This window comes from Pogona vitticeps, chromosome 1 (assembly GCF_051106095.1).
Source record: "Pogona vitticeps strain Pit_001003342236 chromosome 1, PviZW2.1, whole genome shotgun sequence".
In the NCBI taxonomy this organism is placed as follows: domain Eukaryota; kingdom Metazoa; phylum Chordata; class Lepidosauria; order Squamata; family Agamidae; genus Pogona; species Pogona vitticeps.
This window is the reverse complement of record NC_135783.1, coordinates 283,596,465-283,623,825: the sequence shown is the minus strand read 5'-3', so window position 1 is coordinate 283,623,825 and position 27,361 is coordinate 283,596,465. Positions and strand designations below refer to the sequence as shown.

The following is a 27,361-nucleotide window of genomic DNA, read 5'->3' as shown; positions in this document are numbered from 1 at the left end:
GTTGCAACTGAGGCTGTGCAAATTTGGACACATCAGCAGGATTCTCTGGAAAAGACAATAATGCTGGGATAAGCCGAAGGCAGCAAGAAAAGAGGTAGACCAAATATGATATAGATAGACTCTGTAAAGGAAGCCACAAACTTGCATTTGCCAGAGCTGAGCAGGGCTGCTAAGGACAGGGCATTTTGTAGATTGCTCATTCATAGGGTCACCATAAATAGGGGGGGACACTTGATGACACATAACAACAACAACTTAGTGGGGATTTGCCAATGGATTTAACCACTGATTTTGTCTTTTCCAGCCTCTTTCTCCTTGTTACTCTGGTATTACCATTGAACAGCTGCTGGTATGCCATGACATTCTTACTGATTTGTTTTGCCCTGTTTCTTCAATGAGAAGAAGCAAAGCACTTGTAACCATTTCATTGAAAATTTAGCCCTCTGCTTGACTGCTGAACCATGTGGCATCTTCTATTCAGCAATAGATTTGTAATAAAAATGACACAATCTTATTTAGACTTTTCATTAACTTTCCCTTATTCTTTCTTTCTTGTGTTGTGATTCTCTCAGCATTTTTCTGAAGGAATTGCTTCCATCAATCAACAGTGACACTAGGGGGACAAAAGGTAACCTGATCTGTTCAAGCAAGGTCAAGCAAGGCCAAGCAGCAACTGATCTGATTCCTGTAGAGTTTGTCTCCACATTCTCTTCTTCAGATATTGACAGTAATATGGCTTGTTTGCCAGAGAAGATGTCTCTTCAGATGGTATCTACCATTCAAAACTCTTCCCTGATCCAACCAGGATTTTCTTTGCTCAACTTTGATGGTCAAGTTTTTTTGTTTGGGCAGAAAGGCTGGCCCAAGAGGTCCTGTCCTACTGGGATTTTCTTGCTTGATTTCAAAAAGGATGAGCTCAAACTAAAGCCAGCATACTTCTCCAAGGATTCTTGCTACCTCCCCCCTTTGCGGTACCCTGCAATCTGTACTCTCAACGGTAGTGCAGTGCTGTCTGAAAAATGTCAATATATCATCCACGGAGGAAAAACGCCCAACAATGAACTTTCTGATAAGATGTACATCATGAGCATGATCAGCAAGAACAGTAAGAAGGTCACCTTCAGGTGTACTGAGAAAGAATTGGTTGGAGAGGTACCTGAAGCAAGATATGGCCATTCCATCAATGTCGTTCATAGTCAAGATAAAAATATGATTGTCATAATTGGAGGAAGGTCATACATGGCTATTGAACAAAGGACCACTGAAAATTGGAATGCTGTAGTTGACTGCAGGCCATATGTATTTCTGATTGACCCTCAATTTGGATGCTGCACCTCATATGCTTTCCCAGAACTTCAGAGCGGATTCTCTTTTCATCTCTCCCTTGCCCATAATGATACCATTTATATATTGGGAGGCCATTCCATTGAAAATAACACCAGACCCCCAAATCTTTATAGAATAAAAATTGACCTTCCTTTAGGGAGCCCAGCTGTGAGCTGCTGCTTCTTGCCTGGGGGAATTTCAGTATCTAGTGCAATCATGACCCAAACTGGAGACCATGAATTTGTCATTGTTGGGGGCTATCATTCTGACAACCAGAAAAGAATGGTTTGTAATACAGTCCGCCTAGAAGAGAACAAGCCAGAGATTTTGGAAAGGGAGACCCCAGAATGGACCCAAGAAATCAAGCACTGCAAGATATGGTTTGGGAGTGACATGGGAAATGGGGCTATACTATTTGGTATTCCAGGAGACAACAGGCAACTAATTTCAGATGCAAACTACTTTTATGTATTGAAATGTCAAGGAGAAAGTGATCAGGACTCAGAACAGATGGCACAAATGTGCAGTCAAAGTTCTACAGAAGATGGAGGAGAATCTACTCCTTTCGAAGACTCAGAGGAATTCTCCTTCAGCTTTGACTTTACTGATATTGACACCTATAATGAAGATGATGAGAAAGATGATTCTGATACTGGCTACTGGATCACCTGCTCTGCAGGATGTGATATTGATATCAACACTTGGGTGCCTTTGTATTCAACAGAACTCAACAAGCCAGCAATGATCTTTTGCTCACATGGAGATGGCCACTGGGTCCATGCTCAATGTATGGATCTATCTGAGGAGACACTTATTCACCTTTCAGAGGTAAACGTCAAGTATTTCTGTACTGAACACATCAGTTTGGCCAGGGGACTACAAACCCCCAGAGAGACTCCTCCTTTAGCAAAGACACCCATGAAAGCATTGCGGCGGAAAAAGAGTATGAAGGTTGTCACACCTGCAAAAAAGTATTTTATTCGGAAACTGTTTGAATGAGGTTATAATAGTAAATATGACAGTGGTGTGCAAAGCTGTGATCTCCAACCAAAGACCATTTAGCCAGACACTTGCTGAAATCCGGTTGCTTAGTGTACTAAATCACACTCAAATAGTCCCAATGAATCCATGAACTTACAGAGGAGTTGACTCAACAAATACCCAGTGACTTAATGGGTCGGTCCAAATACAACTTACTATACTAAGCAACAGGATTTTGGCCACTATGTGAAAAACCATTTCCTTATTATCTGTCCTGAATCCTCTGCCTTTCATCCTCAAGGGATGACCACAGATTCTAGAATTAGGAAAAAGAAGCAAAACCTTCTGCTAATCCGCTTTCCCCACATAATGTATAATTTTAAATAACTCTCTCATATCTCCCCAAATTCCTCCTTTTTCTAAAGGTAATCACCCCAAATCTCCTAACATTTCCTCGTAAGATCTAGTCCTGTGATCATTTTCATTGCTTTTTTTCTGCACCTTCAACTGCGTATCAGTAATGAAAGTGAGAACCTCTATCACCACTAGACCCAACTTATGAAGCTGCTTATTGGAAGGAAGGTAGAATTACCAGTCAGCCTCTTGCCTGTTGGTATATTGGGACCAAGTGTCTTACACTGATTTGGAGTCGGGTGCCATCTCGGTGTGTTTAGGCAGGTGGTTCCCAAAGGGCTATAACCCAAGCAAACTATTTAATTTGCAGCAGTTCTCTGTTTTTGCTTCTTAGTCAACCGATTCAGAAGCACTGCCTGCTCTGAAAGAATGACTCCTCCATGAAGAAAACAGCTAAAGTGCTCTCAGCTCCTGAAATTAAGCCAACCCTTCCTTATTGATAGCTTTGAAATTCAAAGTGCTCTGTAATGCTTGTACTTACCTGAATCAATCAGCACACATAATGATCATAATCAGATCAAGATGCCATTATAATCAAAGCTTTGTTCTTGAAATTGTACATAATCATATCAAGACTGCATTGTACAAAATGCTGTTTAAGTTGTGCCTGCACTTCTTGTTCCTCAAGGGCTGTCCCCCACTTGGAGCATATCTCTTGTCCAAAGTATAGATAATAAACTGATATTGACTTGAAATCACTGGTGACTCCCTGTTTTACCTGCCTGGGTATCTGATATACAATAACCCCTTCCCTGTTCTTCCAAGATATGTTGTGCCCTCAAATGTACTGTGATTGGATCTCAAGGAGTACAATTCAGTCTTTGTTATCTGAAGATGTAATACTCTGCACAACAGCAGAAACACTTGTACATAAAAGAGACTATGAATCAGACTGTGTAAACAGATATAATGGCAATTCATGAATCAGTAGTGCTTTTGTGGTGTCTTACGTCCCCGCAGGACCACAAAACAAATTCTGGATAAAGAACAGGGCTAATCCAGTGCAGTACTGGCACAGCAATACCAACATTGTACACATTTCTTCTCCTTCTCTCTGGCCTGCAGCCGCTGGCAATGCCTAGGACTTCTGAGAGATCTTTGGGGCACAGAGGGTACCAATGGGGGGGAGAGATTCCTCCCATATGATTCTGACCTAGACAAGTTTACCATTAATAACTGAGAAACAAATTTTATAGTAACTTTCATGCAATGTATAATATTGTATGGAGGGGGACAGGAGAAGGCCAGTTTAATGTTTTAAAATATACTCTGAGGAAAAGGACCCTGCATGTCAGCACCATGTTTGGGGGCAGTCAAGATCACCAAAATATTCTTGAAGAACTATCACTCATCTGAAGAGTTTCTTTGAAATGTCTGTGTCTTTTTGAAGGGTGTGCATATATGCAAATAAATGCATATACAGTATTCTATCCCGATTTCTACAAAAAAACCCAAAAAAACAAATCACACACACCTTAGAATGATATAATAGACTGTGAACTATTTTACAGTATATCACTTTGCTTGCATATGTGTGTACTAAGCTGTGAAGCTGGATTCATACTACGAATGCAGAAGTTCCTGAGAATATTACTATGAACTTTACATGTGTCCTCCACATGGGCTTAAATTATAGCAGTGTAATCACCGTAGGGGATGATTATGTGTGGTGGCTCTGCTTTGTGGCCCTCTCTGTTGCCTGAATTGTGTGGAATGGTATAGAAATAGGATGAGCGTTTTTGATTTAAGGCAAGTTCTTGTAGGGCTGGACCAAAATGTTTTATTGCCTGAGGCAAAGGATAAAATGGCATGTTCCTTAGTCATTCATTTATCAGTGCAGAAGCCAACAAGTCTGGCAGCTGAATCTTATATCACAATTGGTGACAAGACAATGTTCTCTCTTCACTTAAGGGCAGTAGGCCAATTTAAAGAGAAACAAAGAGGTCATATGAAATCTATTGGTCCCTCCATTCAGTTCCCTTCAGCATCTGTCACTTAGGACTGCTGCCTCACTTTAGCATATAGGTTGGTCCTGGTTGCTTTTGACTGTTGTTCCTTCATGATGTATCATTGAATCCAACAGTGTTTGTGAATACATGCATTCCTGATCTTCAGTGTTGCTAAAACCTTCTTCAGGTGTTCAGAAAAAGGTTGGCCTCAGCATCTGAAGACAGGGAAAGTGTTATGTCCTGACCTCTCTGTTGTCATTCTTCATATGTCGAGAGTGGCATTTGAATAAGAGGCCATGTCTTACACATGAAATCCTTCCACATGTGTCAGCTTTCGACACTTACCAAGAGACTCCCCTCTTCAGACTGTCATTCTTCCAATGTTGAGAACCATTTTGGAAGGAGGAAGAGCTAGCCCTCTTTTCTTCCTCACATGTTCAGATTAATCATTTTCTGAATTCCTGAGTAGGAGTCAAGCAAAGAAGGATTTATGCCACTTGACTCCATCTCCAAGATGGCTTCTCCCTATGGATATAGTCTGTGCCAGGGATGAGAAACTTCCGGAGCAGCTGAGCTCCTTATGCTTTCTGAAGTATTCTAACTTTTCAAGGGTCTCACTCTCCCCTAGTTACATTGGATGAGCTAAGAAGGAGGGAGCAATCTATAATATCAGTGGAAGGATGAAGAGTCACGTGGTCATATGGCACTTGAAGAAAACTTGGTGGGTAATTATCAGTGTACATATCACAGTGTTTATGTGTTTATCATGCACTGCTTTCACTTGGGCAGCTACCTCATGAATTCACCTGAGGGAACAATGTCCTGGACTGGCCAGAGGCAATGCAAAAGAAACTTTAGAAGAGCTAAGGTGACAGAAAACCTATGTTAAGTGAATAGGCAGCATAAAAGCACCTCAGGCGTGCTCTTATAAGCAAACATATGGGGGAGAAACATCTTAAGACAAAACAGATGAGAAAAAATTGAATGATGAAAGCATTAGTTACTTCATTCCATCTGTCATTGCTTTTCTTCTGTATGACCTAACTCTTAAGACAGCCTTTTCCAACCCCATGATTCCCTCAGTGTTTTAGAACTATTGGTTCCATCATCCCTGCTCACTGGTCACTACTGGTAGGAGGCAATGGGAACTTTAATCAAACAACAGGAGGCTGTCAAATATGGGAGCACTGCTCTAGAAAAACCAGGTTTTCAGACTTTTAAAGATACATTTGTGTTTAATATGCACTTAGTATGGTCTGAGTGGTGAATAAGAAGGAACTATAGGAATAAGAGGGAAGCTTTACTTTTCTCTCTTCCTTTCCCACAATAATTTTCTCATACATACACTGTCACGGCCTTTCTCTGTCACATTTGTCCAACAATAAATAAAGAAAAAAATAACAATTTATTAATCAAAAAATTTATTGAAATATCAGATTTCAACAATAGCATAATATGAAACAAACAAGATTAAAATTCTTGGGCAAATGTTGAACATTTGAGAGCCCCCTATTCATATTAGAGAAATAAAGCCTGACTCAAGTGTCAGGTCAAATCCTAAAATGTGTCGTCCTGTTACATAGCTGCTAGTTCACATAATTTTAAAATCTGAAGATGTTCCTTAATTCTTGCAATATTGGAACAAATTACATCCTACATACATCCTACAATTACAAGGTTAAAACAATATGAACCATAGGATTAAGTGGTTCAAAAAATGTTATGGTTGTTTTAAATCAAAGCAGTGTCCTAATAAATGAGTACAATGAGTTTTTTCCCACAATGGGAAAGGTGATACCTGAAATGTTGGAGGTAATTCAATGTTCCAAGCATTTTTAGGTTTTACATCCAGTGTTTAAATATAGAACACCAAAGAGTATAGAAGATTTATTACTGGTGTAATCCACTTCTCTTAGCTACAAAGCAATAAAGTTATCAAAGTATAAAGTTGGATGAAAGAAAGCAATATCCCGTGTTAAGGTGTCCATCATGTCACATGACAACTACCTGCCTTCAGATCCACAACCTAGTTAAATCAAAGTGACACTGGCTGGATTTCAAACAGCTAAATTAATGCACTGAATTAATTAAATTAGTTTAAATCTGAGTTTCTTGGCTGCCAATTAGAACACTTTACATAAATCAGTAGACAATAAAACTATGGAAAAGGATTACCAAAAGCAGACTTCAATACCATTTAGTAATAACAAACTTCTATAGCAACTGCCTAACAGTACAATCACCTGTGGTATTTATATCCATTTGGAATTAAAAGGAAAAGTAATTTTGAAGAGGAAAGAATATTAAGTGCTTCCACTTATTTAAAACTGTTTGAAAAGCTCCCCAAAGCTTCACAACAAACTATTCTTCTAGCCATGAGTCAATACTTAGTGCATCTCTTGGCAATTAAATGCACATATGCAAACACAGAGAGAGAAACAGAGGTATATTCAGACACATCTTTGTGCAATTTCTTCAATTTGGTTTCCAGCCGTCTATTTCCAGAAAGTCTAAGAAATAACCACTTTCAGGAATATATTCTTCTTGTCACAATGAATTCAAAAAAAGCCACAACTAAAGAGATTCCTCCACTTAAATAATGTAACAACAAAGGTAAAGAGGTATCAAAATCAAATTCACACATAACACACACAGAGAGAGAGAGAGAGAACAATAAGAAAACAAAACAAAGTCTGCCTCTGTTTTTGTGGCTAACTTGTGCAGGCCAAGGAAATCTGACATCACGCCTGCCAAGAATCTTGGGGGCTTAATGGTATAACCTCCAAACTAATATCTTAAATGAGAATATTTGACATTGATTCTGCTCCCAAGGCACACATGGTACAATGAAGCACTATGGTTCTGCGTGCTTGAATTTCTCTAGGGCATATAAACCATGTACAGCTTTATTCAGAAAAACAATCCCTACTCAGACTTAATATTTCTTCTACTGGCTCTAAAAAGAAAAGTTCCTGGCTGTGTTGGCACTGGGGGAGGAAGACACCAGAATACAGTTCATCATACAGAGTCATTCTCATCTCCCCTAGCCAACAAGAAAGAGAAATATCTCCATTCACTGTGTTTTGAGTGGAAAGAAAGGACAGATGTTTTGGAAACTAATTTGGCATATAATACAGTGGCATGTTTCCTCACATACTCTCACATAGAAACCAAGCATATGAAATAGAATTTCCCCCATTCCACCCAATAAAGGTCCTCAAAATAGAGTTTTGCCAGAGTCACATGTACATCATCCACAGTCACATTTTCTCAGATTTGCAAAGCATGACATTTTAATAGGTGAATAATGTACAGGAGGGCTGTATTTTCTATTTCACAGTACTTTCGTGTTTTTTTGGAACACTTTTCTGATGACACCTCTCCCCTCTATTTGAAGCCATCCTTTGTTTGAAGAGTGTCTGAACAGTGGTTCAGTCAAAAGCAACTGCTGCTACATGAAACAGCTTTCAAACAGGAGAAAATTTCAGATGGAGGATTGTTCTCTGTATGCAACTGGAAAGATAATTCAACACATGCTAATGTTTAGTTCCTTGGAATGAGTTTAGGATTAGATGGAAATTATTACTGTAATATGAAAACTACATTTTAAAAACAGCAACAGACTTTTCTATATTATGTAAAACAGTATGTTCCCCCTATTATAATCAACTACAAACACTACTTTAAAGGTAAAACGTGGTATGTAAAAAACAATAGGAAAAAGAAAATTTAACAAAACACTTTTTAGAACAAAAAAAAGTTCAAAAACATATCAAAAGACAAGAATACTGCTACTGCATGAACTAAATGATTTGTTCAGAACTTGCCATCATAAAATATAAACATAATAAAAATTATATGCTGCAATTCTCTGAATATCCTAGACAGGCATCTTCCTAGTGTGTGAATAGTTTAATAAATACTGTAATGAGGGTTAATAGATAAGCAGCATTGCAAATGTGTAAAACATTAATCATAGTCCAAGAAGGCAATTAAAACAAAAGATTACACTGAAACAAGCTGAAATAGATTCAGTGAATTCACTGGGACACCTTGCGAACATCTTCCAAACAATCTTTGAAATCCCCAGATATGCTTGGAGTTGTGGTTCAAAAGAGTAATGTTTCCCACCAGAACTTTTTTAAAAATACAATATTCTACTAACTGCTTCAAAATTATTTACCCAGTGCTTGCTAGCCAAATGCAGAGAAGTCACTTCTTCGGTTAGCCATACCCAAAACAGTTTGTGTTCCAATGCATCAGATCAAGATTGAAAGTATTCCAGAATAATCCTTTGTGGTGTATAAATAAGCTTTCCATTTATCAGATGTGGAGAGTGAGGCAGAAGAGTTAAAATTGCTGTTTAAGCACCATGGACAGAGAACAGAACATGGCCCTACTACTTTATCATAATGCGAAAACAGCTGGTGTGTGACAAAACTGCTACACTCATAGCACAATGTTCAGCTATATACCTCATATCCCCAATCCAGAATAAAACAGCTGTAAGTAAATCTCATTCAAAACAATGGGCAATTCATCACAACTGGCTTATTGTGTTACTTATAATTGGACGTGGGCATGAATGGATTGAAGCCTATGAAATGGATCTAGGAAACAATATTCATATTTAGAGCAGATCCATTTACTTCAACAGGATTTAAGATATTCATAAATGTTATTAATTTGAATGGATCTACTCTAAATATGATCTAATCTGGGTAGAATCCTATAGCTTTCAAGGTATCCTCTCTCGGCAACTGCTTTACTGAAGAAACTAATGCTGATATTTTGATACTCTTATGCCTTCTTTAAAAACATGTACCAAAAATTCTCATCACATTTGAAAGAATAACTGACTCAGAAAGTGTATATGTACTTTTAAAAACTATAGTTTAAGAGTACATGCAACAAAGTACATGCAACAAAAGTACATGCTACAAGAGTACATGCAACAAAACTTATATTTATGTTTGTTCAATATATAAAACTTTAGCACCTATCCATATTCTAAAGATGCTTCCCAATTAAAGCAGTTAGTCAATATATTGGAGTCACTGTTTCATGTATTTTTAGGCTTTAACTAATTACCTTTATATTGTGGATTCATTAAAAAGTGAAGGCTAGGATCTATTAATAAGGAAATGTAAGATATGTAAGTGAAATGCATATATATTACATGAAGTAACATTCCCCCCTCCAAATAGATCTCTAAATATAGCTACAAACATACTTTTCTGTGTGTACTGTATAATCCACATGTGATGACTTAACAAACTTTTCTAAACCTTGTCAACTCTGGCAACAGCAACAGCAACAACAAACCCACTCTAAAACCCTGTATGACACAATGAAATCAAGATGCAATTACTGTCTTCCTCTCCATTTTCTTCTTACAACTTGACCACTAAAGCATACCATTCTGTCATCTGACATTACCATGTTCTGGAATCTATTGCCCAGAACAGCTCATCAAATGCCTTTTATTGAGGTCAGGACTCTTTACCACTAAGTATTAAAAAGAAATGTGATTTCTTTATAATAGCCATTAAATGTGCCCCTTTAAAGGCAATTCAGCTACAAAACTGATGCACACATTTGTTCGCCTTAGAATTCCATGGAATCAGTAATCTCCAAAGAGTCATCCAAAGTCATGAAATTGCTTTCACTTTCCTCTGGACTGATGGTGAACCCCTGATTTTTCAACGTATTATGAGCGTTCATAAACTTCTGCAAATGTTTTGATGTATACAGCCAATGGTGTTTTAAGACATCTTCCATTTCATAGCATTTAGACTGCCTGGCGTTCATTTTCCGAAAACGTCGGAAGAGTTTGTTCCCAGACTCATTTCCCTCACTTGCCCAAGCACCAATGGAGCCATCTCTTTCTATAATTTCTGGAACATGAGCAAGGGTTTTGTGAAAGTAATTGGTAATCTTGCCCTCATATCTGTAACGAAATTTTGTAGACAGCAATTCTGCAAAACGCTGAGAATTGAAACTATATTGACATACTAGCTCTGGACATTCTTTCATGGGACATGAAGACCGCCAAACTGGTTTCATCTTAAGATAAAGGTCCATGAGCTCTCTGAGGGCTTCATGTCTCTCCTCACATTTTATTAATTCGCAAACTGCTTGCACAGTCTCCATGGTCATGAGCTTTCTAGCAAAATTTCCATTCATCCTTATCATAGGTTTCAAGTTCATCTTCTTCCTGAGATGTTTATCAAGGGTTGACTGCCATCTCTTTCTTTCTTCTTTTGATGCATCAGGGTTTTTGTACACTTCACCAATTTCAAACTGGAATATCTTGTAAAACTCTGCTGCATTGCCAATATCACAATGCAAAGCGTCTATCGAAGGAACTGTCTCAATAAATGGCTTGGCAGAAACTCCCTTCACTCTGTCGCGTAGTTCGTCAACAGTCTCATGGTAGGGATTTGATCTCCATACCTCATAGCGTTCCAGGTTTTCAGCATGACTCCTTGTTATGGAGTGAAGGATCAAGTTCTGAGAGGCCTCCTGACGTGTTGTGTCACACAGAGTACAAATGTAAGTAGAGCCTGAAGCTTCTAAGCCTTCTACTTCACGGACAAGTTTTTCATCATATCCAGTACCCCTAAAGATGAATTTGAACATTCTCGGAATTCCAGCCATATCAAGTATCAGTTCACTACTTTTCATGGCCTCTCTTTCTGCTACAAGAGGGCTCAAGATGGCTGTGAGCGTCTCATGGTCTGATTCATCAGCCAGCATAAGGCACAAAGGTTTGCAACACAGTTCAGAGTTGGGCTTATTTTCTTCAAAAATCTTTACATTTGCATCACCATGAGCGACAGAGATACTCATAAGTGTGAAAGAGAATCTAACTGCCTTCTCAGGGACCGCAGGACCACAACCATGCTTCTCACTGACATCTCCCATTCCATCACAGGACTCCTTAATCACCACAGTGAAAGGGCCTTTCAAATAGTCATCGAAGTCCTGAGATTTCAGCCCTTCTATAATGTCTTCTTCCATGTCCATCAGGGCAGAAACCAAAGCTACATCATACCGAAATCTCTTTGCAATTGTATCTACAGGATAGTCATCAACCAAATGCTGTATGCCCGAAAGCCCGTCGATAATGCCTACATCTGTGTTACTGGACACATTTTTCAAGGGTGGTTTCCACTCAAATGGATGGTAACCTGGCAGAAGGGCCTTTTCAGCAGTTCGGAGGGCATGCAATGGCTGAAAGATCTGTCTTCCTGTTATGGCTTTCACAGTCCTGTACATTTTATGGTATTGGCTACAGCTGAGAAAAGTGTTGACTCGGATTGCCAAGCAAACAGCTGGGTGGAGGCCTGATCCCTTCCCTTGCATGATAGCTTCCAGCTCGTCAGCTTGCCGGTGCTCATTTCTAGCTCTCAGAGCCAATAGGAACAAAGTTAAGCACACTGATTTCACATCTCCTCCTTCTTCTTTCTCAGCAAAAGCTTTTACTTGGAGTTTGAGTTCTCTTAGGCGGTGTTTTTGAGCTCTCCGGGTCAGTGAAAGTAGGTGTTGTCTTGGTCGACCCCCTTTGTTTATATAGGCATAGCCCTCTTTTTCTTCTGCCTCTTTGTGGCTAGAAAAATGGTGGGCATATTTTCCCAAAACAACCTCCTCCTGGCAGTCTTTAACAGGACATCTCAGGATCAGATTGTTGAGGATGTTCAGGAAGGATTTCACGGGGCTCACCAGATCTGTAGGAAAACAAGGATAGCGACAGGCTGGGCAGTAGCTTCCCATTGCTTTGATGCATTTAAGGATGCAGGCCCTGCAGAATAAGTGCTTGCATGTTGTTTCTACAGGATCAGCTAGGATGTGCTCACAGACCTGGCAAGAGACTGACTTTACAAAGTCCACAGGATAGTCTACTGCGAGAATTTTGGTACTGAGGTGGATTTTGTTGCAACTGGCAATCCTTTTCATTACAGCTTTGTTGCTCATTTGTTTTACATTCCTCACAGGCCTTACTTTTCTAGTACTTCCAGCTACAATTCTTGGCTTTTTGCTCAACTGTGGATTCAGAGATCGCTTCTTTCTCTTTATCCCATGGAAAGAAGTGCCACAGACATCACAGCTCGATGAATGGGGGTGCCACTCCATGGTGCCTTTCCTTGGAAAATATACCTCACTTGGGGAATTGCTGAATTTCCTTTGAATCACATTCCAGCAGTTGTGGCAAAAATTAGTAGGGTGGATGGTGTCAATGTCTCCTCTAACATCAATTTTGAACACTTTGGCAAGGAGATCTGGCCAGGATGTAGCCCTTTTCTCCTTCTTTCTGAGAAGGGCTTGTGTATCATCATCTACTGGTCCATGAACTGGGTAACTTCTCTTGTAAGGGTCACTTTTAAATGAACCTCCACAAATGCGACAGAGTTTCTGAAGGTTTGTCTGATGATTTTCAGTCTCTTTTTGGCTCAGATGAAAAGTGTCTTTATTTATTGTCTGTATGCTTTTGTTCAATTCAGTATCTGTTTCAGAACATACTTCTGCAGGTAGAGTTGACACTTCAGCCTGATTTTCAGTGACTTTGTCCAGAGAGGCTGCCACTTCTCCTTTATTGCTATTAGCCAGATGACTGTCTTCAGGAAGTGGCTTTCCAAGGGGTCTCACTTTGAACAGTTTGAATTTCCATTCAGAAAATTTCATATAAGGCTGCTGAGTTTGTTCTGACAGAAAGCACAAGTTCATGCTTGGGGGTGGCAGCATTTCCATGCTGGCAGATGCTGAACTGCCTCTGAGCTAGGAAAATAGAGAACAGGAGTTAGTTAAAAATGTCAGAATTATATGATGAAAAATAAATGAAAAGAAATGCAAAGGTTAAGTATCCACCATTGAAAAACAGTGCCAGCCTATTTTATTTGGTAGCTACCCAAATGTTCATGAGCCACTGACCTTGGCTGGAATCCTACTGGTGTTCACATAGGTTTTGCATAACGTGCTCTGGCTAATTGTGGGTGGGACTGGAATCAACAGTTAGAACTGGATATGGAAACACTGATTGGTTCAAAATTGGGAAAGCAATACAACAAGGCTGTATATTGTCCCCCGGCTTGTTTAACTTATATGCAGAGTACATCATGCAAAAGGCTGGACTGGAGGAATCCCAAACCAGAATTAAGATTGACAGAAGAAATATCAACAACCTCAGATATGCAGATGATACCACTCTGATGGCAGAAAGTGAGGAGGAATTAAAGAACCTCGTAATGAGCGTGAAAGAGGAGGGTGCAAAAAAGGGTCTGAAGCTTAACATCCAAAAAACTAAGATCATGGCCACTGGTCCCATCACCTCCTGGCAAATAGAATTGTAAGACATGGAGACAGTGACAGATTTTACTTTCTTGGGCTCCATGATCACTGCAGATGGTGACAGCAGCCACAAAATTAAAAGACACCTGCTTCTTGGGAGGAAAGCAATGACAAACCTTGACAGCATCTTAAAAGGCAGAGACATCACCTTGCCAACAAAAGTACGCATAGTCAAAGCTACTGTTTTTCCAGTAGTGATGTATGGAAGTGAGAGCTGGACCATAAGAAGTCTGACCACCGAAGAATTGATGCTTTTGAATTGTGGTGCTGGAGGCGACTCTTGAGAGTCCTCTGGACTGCAAAGAGAACAAACCTATCCATTCTGAAGGAAATCAACCCTGAGTGCTAACTGGAAGGACAGATCCTGAAGCTGAGGCTCCAATACATTGGCCATCTCATGAGAAGAGAAGACTCCCTAGAAAAGACCCTGATGTTGGAAAAATGTGAAGGCAAGAGGAGAAGGGAATGACAGAGGATGAGATGGTTGGACAGTATTATCGAAGCTACCAACATGAATTTGACCCAACTCCGGAAGGCAGTGGAAGACAGGAGGGCCTGGTGTGCTCTGGTCCATGGGGTCACAAAGAGTCAGACACAACTAAATGACTAAACAACAAGCAGCCATCCTCTGAGATTCTCGGACCAAAACCTGAGACTAGGATGTTGTTCTTGTGAAGTCACTGTGATGGGGCAGACAAGGTTTGGGAGGAGGACCAAAACTGCTTCTCGATCAGGTCAACTGATTGGGGAAATGCAGAACAAGATGGAATAAAACTCAGTAACCAGGTGAGCTACAGCCAGATGGACAGGCCCATTTGGGAGCTGCTAGGCTGCCTGTAAAAACACCTCTCACACAAAATGTTATTCTTTTCCACTCTAAGATACGTTACCTCAACTGAAAAGAAGCTTAATAGTTCTGAAGTGGCCTGAGATCCGGTAACTCAATGTATTGCCCCAACACAGAGGGCAGGGATGTGGGGTCACTTTGAAAGTGCAACTCTACATACTCTTAGAAAAGAGCACCATCTGCAGTGACCAGATAAGGCCATCAGACAGAAGACATGGGTTTTATTTTACAGTTCTTTGAGAAGTGGTTATATTTGGTACTTTTGGACTTAAACCAACACACAAATATTTTAAAGCTATATACAGTATATATATATATGGCTCCAATACTCGTATGCTCAACTCAGTGGGTTTTATGCAGCCTAGCCCTATGCAGGACTGATGCTTGATTGCCAAATCTTGATTGGGAAAAAATCCATGCTTGTTATGTCCAACTTTTATGCAGAAATTCTGCTACTTAATATAGTAAGTTGCAACTAGAGTAGACCTATTGAACCAATGGGATTGGGTGAGTCAACTCCTCAGTAAGTTCAACTGAAACAGTGGGCCTTTTTAGTTGCAGCTTAATACACTAACCTGCAGGATTTCAGTCCTAAAATTTTTACTTACAACTCTAGAATATTAAGAGTCTTATGGGTAATATGCTTTGTGTTGAAACCTTAGATTTGGGGAAGGCTGATTCAAACAATGTCTCTGCTTATGACATAGGACAATGAAAGAGAACATGTGCTGATTAATGCCCCATGTGTCTGTTTAACAACAACATCCAGTGTCTACACTGAGTCACTGAAGTGAAGGAATAAGATATCCTCTCATATCAGCTGCCAGATATTTAGACTACAATTTCCAGAATTGCTTGCCTTGGTAATCGTGACTAGAGATCCTGGAGTCCAAAACATCTGGAGGGCACAAGATTGGGGGAGGCTACCTCAGAGATCAGACAGTTTCTAGGAACTCCTGTGTTGTTTGAAGTATTCTGGCAGTTGTAGTCCATGAAAGGAACATTTCCCACCTCTGATATGTACATCAGTTGGGATCAACCAGAGCAGGGGTTCCAAATCCCCAGAACTGTTGGACCTCCCAGAAATTCCAGACAGCGTGGCCAATGGTCAAGGGTTCTGAGCATGGTAGTCTGCTACAGAATACACCAGGAAGCAACATGTTAGTCTAAATGAGACTATAATGATTAAATGAAAAGCAGGACACTGAGCAGCCTTTGGCAGATACACCTTGTCAAGTACAGATGACAAAAGATGAACATGGTGAAATTCATATTTGTCCACATCTATTAATGAAATAAGAGATCAGTCTACCCTTACCCCTATGCCTAAAATTCTAATCTATAGATTAATATTACCCAGATACAGTATAGTAGTGTCTCATAGAATGCTGTTCTAGAAGTGATAGAGCTGTCAGCTTTTGAACAGGCCCCTTGGGGTGGGGGTGGGGTTTGGAAGAGCACAGCCTTATATTCACACATAGATAAATCTTTAGGGTAGAGAGCCTATGATTCTATGCCTGACTTGCATATACTTTTGCCACACCATTTGTGCCTTCTAGATATGGGTATGCAAGAAACGTCCAACATATAATGGGTGCCAGGCAGAATCAGCAAGTGCTACCCTAACCTAGAGCTTCTGAATATGTGAAGACATGCATTGTATCTCTGCAGATGAAGATATGTGAAACTGAATACAACTCTTGGACAGGCGATGAAGACAGGGGAGGAACCCTGTAGCCCTTCAATAGTGTTGGACTCCTGATTTACACCTTTCCCAGCTTGCATATCCAATAATGAGGGACAGCTGGATTTATAGTCTAAAAACATCTGAAGGGCCACAGACCCTCTTAATCCTATGTCCTTGTATTGTATTCCATTTCACACATCTGGATGTGCACAGCTATAATATCTATCTTCATACTGTGAAAAACTCCACCTGCTCACTTCTCCATATCAATTGTGTTTTTAAAGGCACAAGGGCAGAGCAGCTGTGGCAATCCTAGCCATTTGTGAGAAGAAGAAAAACACCACATGGCTAAAGAAAACAATCCCTGTTGTCGCAGAAAATTAAAATGCACTAATTATTAAACATTAACAGAGCCATCGACTGAGTCTTCCCAAAAGAAAATACTCTAAGCATCAGTAACATGAGGGCCAGAATACATAATTTTAAACTTTGTCTGCCCAGTCCCCACTGATGCTAATGGGTAAGACTGTACAGCATGCTGAGCTCAGGATCAGAGTTTTTAAAACTCTGCGCTCTTTCTTTCCCCTGAAAGTATTTTTTTTAAATATAACTTCTAGAATTTTCCAGGCAGCATTTAATTTTTCCAAACTCAGCTAAAAAAAAAAAAGAGACCTGGCCATATTCAGTGGCTCTTATTTCACTGTGATGATCTGGTTTTCAGTTTACTGAAGATTAAACCTATATGCTGATACAAACACCCTGGAGTCATGATTCACATACTGCTTAATATAACCCTGGCTAAAGTACTCTAACTGCCTTATTTTGCATTTCAGGCTTCTTAGTCTTATTGTGTTCAATAGGGCTAATGTGATTTAAATGAAAGCATGCTGCTTTCAAAGATTTGTTCTTGTGAAGTACATGTAATTACACTGATGCTGTTGTCTAGCCTGCTTCTAAAGATATTGTTTGAAATCAACAAGGAATAGCAGCTGTGTTCTTTCTGTTTTAAATCAAAGCCCACCTTCTAGAGTGCAAATATAAGTGTTCTTGTGGCTAACACATTTACACCACTTGAGCAAATTTCTTCCATCTTTCTCCAATACATACAAATTCCTAGGATTTAGCTGTCATAAATAACAGATAGGACTGCAAACCTCTGTGAGAAATCTACAACTTCCTTAATGCAGGTACAGGCTGGCATAGCTACTTGTACTGCCCCAAGTATGTTTACTGCAAAGTCAGTCTCGTTGTATTAAATGAGATTTACATGTTAGCAAGTTTGCTTTGGATTGCAATGCTAGTGATCTTCCATACAAAGCTATAGAAAAGTGATACAGTTGTGAGACAGGTACCTTGGAGTGAACCAGACTGCAGTGGGTATCATTAAATCAAAGCAGTTCATAACGTCATCTCACCTTGTCTCTTCTTTCTATAATGAGTCATCCAGAGATAACACATCTAGGTCTAATACCTGCTGTGGTTATGCAGCCCAGGTGTTACATGAGATTGATTTCATCTTCTTGCTAAGAAAAGTTCAAGGAAAAAGGCCAGTAGCAGATTTCCTAATCCCTATAGCTTTATCATCAAATACTTTATCTGGTCTCAAGTAAGGCAGCTTCCATCTACTTGCTCAAAAGGTCTCCCCATTAGGGATTATTTTCTCTCACAGACATCTGCATCTGCCTCTGCTCTGCTGGCTCTAATTAGGAGATATGAGATAATTTTCCCCATATACACAAACCACTTGGAAGATCTCTATGTCAAGGTCCATGCCTAGAACCTGTCAGTGCAATGTGACCTTGGTGTTTACCTTGAAAGGCACTCATGTACTGTTTCAGTTCACCCCTTTCAGAAGGATGTCACCTAATGCTACCAGTCAAAAGCAATTGTTATTTCATTGTTAAGGAAGGAAGGAAGAAACAAACCACAGAACTCATTTACAGAGCTCCTGTAAAATTCTCTGAATGGAGCTGGATAATAAAAGACTCATCTAGAAACTTGCTTCATTTGGTGATAGTAAAGGACAAAAATAATTCAATAACTGTTTAAGTCTTTCCATACAAAGTGACCATAGAAACTTTCTTTTCACTGAATGAAATTTGGATCAAAGACTCAAACTGATTGGTAACTTTTTTTAAAAGCCGAATTTCAGTGTCCTTACAAAATATCAGATTAGCTATAGAAAGCTATTTTTGATGTTACTTCTCCATACAAGCTACACTGTCAAATCAGCTGCACAAACCCTTATGTATCCTCTCAACTTTCTCCATGAAATGGGCTCAGCTCTGGAGAAAAGTGCACAATCCGGTGTAAATTGGTCAATTACAGAAACAGAGCCAATACAAGCTTTGAGACTGGAAAATAATTTTAACAGAGAATTCTTTTCTCTCCCCAAAGCTTATATTGGGTTTGTTTCTCTTATCGACCAGTCTAATTGCAGCAAAGTGTTTCAGTCAGTTTCATGGAGAAAACTGACATTATACCTGAGGGTTCTTTCAACTTATCTGAGCTCCTATAGAATGAATGGAAACACTGTAATAAGTTCTGCCAGCCTACCTTATTTCCAATCCTAGAGTGTATAGTTGTTCATATGTCGGCTCAGTTGGCACCAAGGTCTTTCTCACACAAACATGCACATGCTTCCTCTTTATCTCCCTGTCCTTATAAAGCTCCTTGTGGTGGTGTTTATCTTATTCTAGCCCTCACCCTCCCAACTCTGTGTATAGTTTGGTTACTAACCACAAGTTGATCACTCTCATCCACAGTTGAGATGTCCCAGCTCCAGCTGACACCTGGTCTTTGTTTTGGTTTCTGACATGCCAGAGGTATTCAACTTATCAAAACAAGCCCTTCCTGTGGGGGATAAAGAGGTCACAGACATATTTGTGGATATGTGCCTCCCACTCCTTCACTTATCAGGAGCTATTGGAGCACTTTTGCATACTGTAGATCAGTGGGTCCTAGCATTTCATATCTAACATCCCTATCAAACAAGTTGGATCCCACTGTGAAAGAAGGGCATTTGTTCCATTCATTCTCATATTATGTTTATCATTTATGTTATAAATGAGACAGGGGCAGAAGCACAATGGATAATCAATCCATGAAGAAAGTAGCACATCAGTGACACTCACTTGTAGATATGAGAATCAGAAGAAACACTTTCCAAGTTACTATTAGCATGACAGAATGTCATAGACAGATAATCCGTGATGGATCAGATCAGTAAGAGATGGCACATCATATCTGCAGGAGGATTGTGGTGATGTGAATTACTGTATTGATAATTGTTATTTTTTTAAAAAACCTTGCACATCACCTAGATTACTCCTATATCCCATCAGTAATACATATGCCACAGAATGAGAACCACCAAAACAGAAAATTGGACTGCCAAATTAGAACATTACCTCGGAGCATAGAGGTAGGGCATATGGCCCAATAAATGTTGTTGGACTGCAACACCCATGACTCTTATCCTTTGGCTATGATGATCAATCCTGATAAGAGTTACAGTCCATCAACGTGGTGGGGTGAGGAGAGATATTTCCTACTCTTCGTTCTGAGAATAGGCTGGGTATTTTTTGCAAATAATAATTTAGCTAAGGTCATTTAAAGTCTGAAAATAACCTTGGAGAATGCAGCATTTTAAAAAAAATCAGCCCCTCCAGCTATCAGGAAAGCAATAGACACCTAACATTCAAGGTTGCGTAAGAATTTTCAAGATAAGTTGCATGAAGCCATTTTCTACTTTGCACTGCTTATTATACTGTTTAAAGCACCACTTAAGTGCATGTTTTGTGTTTCCAAATATGTTTCAGGGATATATCTGAAATTATGAAACAATGTCATTTATACCATAGTAATCAGTGAAGGGGATGTATGAATTTGTGGCAATTGTGTTGGAAGAATGCAAGAACCCAGTAAGATAAATTTATGGCTATAAATTAGGAGTAACCACTCAAGAGGGCCATGATAAGAGAAAAAGAAAAACGTATGTTTATTGTTCTAAGAAATTCAATCAAGGTAAAACAAGTTAAAAACCTAAAAGTATGTACAGAACCCCTAGATTAATTTTCTATGTATGCTAATATACTGAATTTCTACATCCCTCCTGGCTATCAGTCCATTGAACAAAGGAGAAATGGGTAAACTTTTTCCTTGAAGAAAAGGAATGTAGGCTAAGAAGGAGATTGCCTAAGGGCAACAATCAACAAGTGGTCACTTGCAGGAAACAAAAAAATCAAGATGCCTAATCACTTTGCGCTCTCTCTCTCTCTCTCTCTCTCTCACACACACACACACACACACACACACACACACATACTTTAAATACAACATTGTTGCATGTAATTGAATACAAGGTGATTTGAAAGTTAGAACAGATCAGAATACAACCTCCTACATGCTGAAAAACTGTGTTTCATTGAAATCCAGGAGGGCCAGATACTTCAAATTCAGGCTCACTGAAAATGGGCATCACTCCTCTTCAATCCAGCCAACTGTCACAGCCAATTCTCTTTCCGTCCAAAAGATACACCTTTGTGAAGGGGCAGTAGTACCATGCAGAAGAAAGGGTTCATTTGAACCTGAAAGGGCCTGGCTTTCCTTTCTTTCAGTAGAAGTGGCACTAGCACAGTGCTGTGTCAGAATAGATGGGATGGTAGGTTGATCTGCCTCACAGCTTAATTATAGCTACAGAAGAGACTATAAAAAGTAAGATAGTGAAGCTCCACAAGTAGAGTCTAGTGCAAGAGTGCACAACTGGTGACCTTCCAGATTTTGCTGGACTGTAATTCTAAATAACTCACCTGTAACTCACCTGGCAGGACAAAGTTCCAAATAGAGTAGGCCTAGAACAAGCTGGAATTTTTAGCATGTATACATTACTGAAACAGCAACATCTACGTTGGCTCGGGCATGTCGTGAGAATGGCTGATGGTTGGATTCCAAAAGATCTCCTGTATGGAGAATTAATGCAGGGAAGCCACCCCAGAAGGAGACCACAGCTGCAATACAAGGATATCTGAAGGCCTTAGGAATGGACCTCAACAGATGGGAAACCTTGACATCTGAGCGCTCAGCCTGGAGGCAGATAGTGCATCATGGCCTCTCCCAATTTGAAGAGACCCTTCAGCAGGTCGAGTCAAAGAGGCAGTCCCGAAACCAGCAAAATCAGGGAGCTGGACAGGGGACTGATTGTCACCCTCGAATTGGCCTTCTAATTCACACTAGATGCTGTTCCTAGTCCTTCATACAGAACATGTTACCATAGTGTCTCGAGACTGAAGAATGCCTCATCTCCCAACTCTTAATACCCCCAGACAACATAGCCAATGGTAAAGCATGATGGGAGTTGTGTTTCATCAACATCTGGAGGACCAAAAATTGCTTGCCCATGGCCTAAAGGGATGGAAGAGACACAATGTAATATACCAGGCTGTGCCTTTTATGCATGTAAAATGAAACTCGGGCCAGTTTATGTATATGAAATGAAACCTGGCAAGAAAAGAGTTCATTTAAAAAATGATTTTAAAAAAGGCCTACTCATCTCAGTGTGCAGTTATTCCACATCTATTAGTGCTAGGATTGCCAAGTCAACAGCAGCTCACTGCCAAAATAGACCACTGTGAAGTCACAGGAGCACGGTCTTGTAATGTCACGGAGGCAAGGCATGCAAGAATTGTGGCTGAAGTGCTTTGGGCCCTGAAGATCGTGGCAGCAGGCAGGAGGGGGAATCTGGGTAAATGGGTCCTGGATCTAGCTGCTCCTTGCTTACCAGATAATATGACTACAAAGGACTAAAAAATATATTATGTTTAGAACATGCACAGGAGCTACAGTGGTTGCCACCATTGTCTCTATGGCTTTGTATGTGAACTTACATATAGGATACATGGCATATATTTTTCTAGACACTATATTGCTGAATGGCGTGTGGAAGGTTTATGCTAGCCCATGGGTGTCTATTTTAGGCCCTTTGTAACTACTGCCAGGATTTCTGCAAGAAAAAAAGGCTTATGTGTTAAAAATGCTGGTGCTTCAGTTTCTACCTTACAACAAATGGCATGGGGCAGGGGACATGAACATGCACCCACTTGTTCTCTCTCAAGTCCCCTTCTTTTGCGCTGCACTTTTTGATGTACTAGTGTTGTTCAAGGGCAATAGATATACAAACAGTTTCAAACTGAGTAAGTGAGTCCCGGCATCAGCTGGGAACAGATGGAGTTGGATGCCCAAGCTCCTCAGTCCTCACACAAAAGAATCTACATTTCTATTCCTCCACTGAAGCTTACCCTAAGATTCATCTCCCCACATGGAGATCCAGAGAAACATAGCAATTCCATGAAGCTCCAACCCGCACCCTGAGACCTCGTAACCATTTATTAATTCTAGCCCCATAATACATCAAACATAGTATCAATCCACTTCAGAACATGCCTACACAATAACAATTCTAAACAATGTCACAAGCTTAAATAAAAACCTAAAAGTACATAAACCAAGCAGGCGAGCCAACTGCAGATTGCATATCTTTTCTTTTCAAAATGTGCATTTCTTTTCAAAATGTGTTTACCATTTTTGTTGGTGGGAAACTCTAGGGATGACATTCCAGTCTGAATAACAAGAGTTGAGTCTGTAGCAATAAATCAGATTTTGATGCTAAATCTCATGGAATGGGAAGCAACTGACCTTGAAACACTATCTCCATCCAAATTATTTCCTCTTAGCTGTAACAGCTAGTGTTGTCAGGTTATCAGCTTCCTGTTCCCTTGAGATTCAGGGCTGCAACCTGACATCAAAAAGCACGTGCTCATGATTTCACAAAGATAAGAAAGGTAAGGTTTGGAAGGGTCCCTCCTCTTGCTATTGGGGCAACTGCCAAACCATGGGAAGCTCTTTCTTAAATGTTCCTGCATCACTGTTTCCAGGGTGTGTGCTATAAGAAGGCTCATAAGTAGCAATGGTGATGTGCGGCTCCTCTCTTTGCTCCAAGTAAAACCAGTTACCTCTGCTAATTCCTGGGGTTCTAGTGGGCCGATGCTGGACAAACACAACAGACAAACAAACACCTTAATGGTTCTTGTGGGGTTTTTGGGCTGTTTGGCTGTATTCCTCCAGGTCTGAGTAACTTGCTGTGGCTAACTATGGCTCACTGATGAAGTGTTGGTTGTGAATCAGGTTGCACCATGGCACCCTATCAGTTAGTTGCAATTAGCTGCAATAAGTTACCCACCCTTACACTGACACCATTGGGATTCTGCCCAATAAACCCACATACATTTAATGTATCTATCACAGGAGGACAACTTGTATCATTGTCCATCCTTCTGACCAACTTCCTCAAGCAGTGGAGAAAAAGAAGCAGCAACTGCCATCAAGTGTAGCCATCTCTTCAAGTTATTCTGAGTAATCTCACCCAAATTGGCATCCACTTGTAATACAGTTCCCATCATCCTTGGTTAGCATGTCATGATGGTTATAGTTCACAAGACTGGGAAAGGTTGTTTCAAGAAAAAGGTTATGTGTTTATGATAGAAGAGCATGGATGCAAACAGGAGTTATTTGGCCACCTTCCTAATTATCACTACAAGGTACATGGCTAAACAGAGATTGCAGATACAATGAATCAGTAGAGGAAGCCACAGCCTTTAGTTTGCAAGACGTGAGCAGAGCTGTTAGTAACAAGAACTTTTAGAGGGTTGCCATAAGTCAGAAAGAATTTTAAATAAATTTTAAAAAAAATTTCATTGGCATATAACAATAAAACTTATTTGACCTGATCATGGTTTAATCGGCAGTGTTAAAATTATTAGTTCACTTCCTTATCCACTTTGCATGAGTTCAAGCTTTCTCCATGTAGTCATTTGATCTGAAGCCTATAGCTTAGCTCACCTTCTTGAGTCATCTGCTTTTGATGGCTTTTATTGTTTCCGGTATTCATTCTCCTGCTATCATTCAAATCTGAGTCACATCTTTACCCCCCAAAAAAGCATGGGAAAAATGAAGATATTCTATTTTATTTATTTGTTTGATTGATTGATTTATATCCCGCCCATCTGGTATATTCTACCACTCTGGGAGGCTAAATCCTTTATTTTGAGATAATAAACTAAATACATGTTGATTTTCATTCTGGTGTTGGCTGACCTCCTTGGTTTATATAATGGTGGATTTGATTTAAATCTAATTAATGTAAATGATGATTTAAATTTTTAAAATCATATTTTTTGACAATTTAAAATTTAAAAATCAATTTTTTAATTTAAATCATGATTTAAATTGTGATTTTAATCAATTTGATTTTAAAAGAATAATTCTTCTATTTATTCAGGGTGATTTTTATTCCCCCCTGATTCATACTGTATATTAGTTATTGCTTTACATGCTTGTGACATTGGCCCGAATCCTTTTATATATTTATGGCAATTTAACTTCGTCAGCATAAATTTCAATGCATGTAAAGCAGTCAGTGTAAGCACTAGCTCTCTCACACTGAGATGCACAAGTAATGAGCAATGGCAAGTGTTTACCCCAACTTCTTGAAGCTGCAAGTTATGCTAATGAAATTACATTGGTGGGCATGATTGACAAGATTCTACCCTTGTTTAGAATTGCAATTGTGTATGGATGTTCTGGAGTGGCCTAGTATATATAAATGCATTGCTTGGTGGTTGGGAACCTTAAATAATTTGGACTGAAGAGTCTTAACCGTGTCCTGCCTACTGCTTTTCATTATAAATCTCTTCCAGAAATTGTTACCTATCAGGTTTGCACTTATCCTTTCCCTTACATAAAGCTCCCACATGGGAAATTGGTTTTGTTTAGGAAAGAAGCAGATATCTGTGATTTCTTATATGCATCCAAGTATAATCTATGATTCAGCCTTTGTGGCTCTTGCCTGGTCAGCAAGACTATGCCTGAATGTTATTATAATTAGTGTTTTCAAGTTGCTTCATATTTGTAGGGTTCTCTATGTATAACATTTTACTGAAGTTCGCTATTTCCCTGTTCAGAGGGTACTCTAGGAATATGTAGCTTGCCCAAGACCATTCAGCTAGCTCTTCTCTTTCAGGGCTCAATGCAGACCCAAACTCCCAACTTATGGCTCCACAGCCAGGTACTTCATCTCATGAAGAGATAAAAATTAAGCTGGATACCTAAGGTGACTCCTCCAAGGGAAAAATATCATAGACTTGGAGCACACAGTAATCTCAGGACTATCAGGAACAATAAAGACTATCAGGAGACTATCAGGAACAATAAAGACTATCAGGAGACTATCAAGAACAATAAAGAGTACAGAAAATAACATGTGCAGAAAAGATATAATGGAAATCAAAAACAGGAAGCTTAACATTTGGATGAGAAGAAAGAGGAAGTTGGGAAGGAACGGTACAAATGAGTAATATAATCTAAATGGCATGAGGAAAATATCTAACAGCATTTATAAACAGAACGTATATTTAAAGTAGACACACACACACAGACACACACAGACACACACAGACAAACACACACACACACACACACACACACACACACACACACAAATCAAAGAAGCAAATAAAAAAGAAACATTACGGGAAATACACAGAAGAGTTTTTTAAATTCCAAAAATAAGAGGTCTAATTTTGGATATTTCATTATTGATGAAAATGGTTGGGTGGGCAGAACCATTGTTCTCTTAATTAAAACCCAATAGTTTGTCTCTCTAATGTTGATCTACGTATGGAGCTTTTACTTCCTATTATCTGTAAATCTGTAAATTTCCCAAGAGATCAAAGGATTATGTACAGTTGCTACTCTCTCTAACAATATCCCTTATATTACAAGACAAGTGGCCAAATTCTGTACTGCAGCAATAGTATTCATGATCAGATGTTTAGGTCGGCAATTTTAGATGGATAATATAATGTCTTTAATATAGAATTGGCTGAGGTTTTATTTATTTTAAAGATATATGATGTTATTAACTGGAAAGACGCTGATGTTAGGAAAGTGTGAACGAAATAGGAGAAGAAGACGACAGAGGATGAGATGGTTGGACAGTGTTATTGAAGCTACCAACATGAATTTGACCCAACTCTGGGAGGCAGTGGAAGACAGAAGGGCCTGGCATGCTCTGGTCCATGAGGTCACAAAGAGTCGGACATGACTAAACGACTAAACAAAACTGAAAAGAAGGGGTTGTTTGATGATGTTTTATTGGAAATTTTATAATTCTGCTTAATTTTATGAAACTACAATTATATGCATCTATTATATGTATCTATTTTATATTTTATATTGGTTTGGTTTTACTGGTCATTGACCATAATAAAGTAATAAAATAAAAAAGTTTTTGGTTGTTCTGGGTTTTTCGGGCTCTTTGGCCATGTTCTGAAGGTTGTTCTTCCTAACGTTTTGCTAGTCTCTGTGGCCAGCATCTTCAGAGGACTCTGTGCAGTATTTATGGCTGTGAAATAGGCTTTTGTCTTTTTCTGTAGATGGGTAATTAGTGTGTATTGTTGTGGGTGTATTGTTGTGCTAAGGAGAAGAGATTATCTGTTCCTGTGGTTGATGGGTGTCATTAGCTGGTCTTTTGTGTGTAGTGGTCCTTGTGGCTGGGTAGAGTTCATTGACCTTTTGCACGTTGTATTTTTGAGAGCTGGGAGCCAAGTTTTGTTGAGCTTCATACTTTCCTCTTTTTTGTTGAAACTGTGCTGGTGCTTGTAGATTTCAATGGCTTCCCTGTGCAGTCTGACGTAATGATTGCTGGTGTTGTCCAGTACTTCAGTATTTTGAAATAGAATTTCATGTCCAGCT

At 39.5% G+C, this 27,361-nt stretch overlaps 2 protein-coding genes across 2 annotated transcripts; one reads left to right on the top strand and one right to left on the bottom strand.

The window, feature by feature from the left end:
• RAG2 (recombination activating 2) lies at positions 1-8,398 on the top strand. Its single transcript, XM_020813839.3, has one exon. It carries the CDS (start codon positions 733-735, stop codon positions 2,323-2,325), a length of 1,593 nt encoding a protein of 530 aa, XP_020669498.3. The 5' UTR covers positions 1-732; the 3' UTR covers positions 2,326-8,398.
• Positions 3,821-25,725, bottom strand: RAG1 (recombination activating 1). The gene has a single exon (XM_078383557.1). The coding sequence runs from the start codon at positions 13,419-13,421 to the stop codon at positions 10,278-10,280; it is 3,144 nt and encodes a 1,047-aa protein (XP_078239683.1). The 5' UTR covers positions 13,422-25,725; the 3' UTR covers positions 3,821-10,277.
• Positions 25,726-27,361: the final 1,636 nt, after the last annotated feature.

Bases quoted from the DNA above. Each gene is read 5' to 3' on its own strand.
- RAG2 (XM_020813839.3), top strand. From the start codon at position 733: ATGGCTTGTTTGCCAGAGAAGATGTCTCTTCAGATGGTATCTACCATT.
- RAG1 (XM_078383557.1), bottom strand. From the start codon at position 13,421: ATGGAAATGCTGCCACCCCCAAGCATGAACTTGTGCTTTCTGTCAGAA.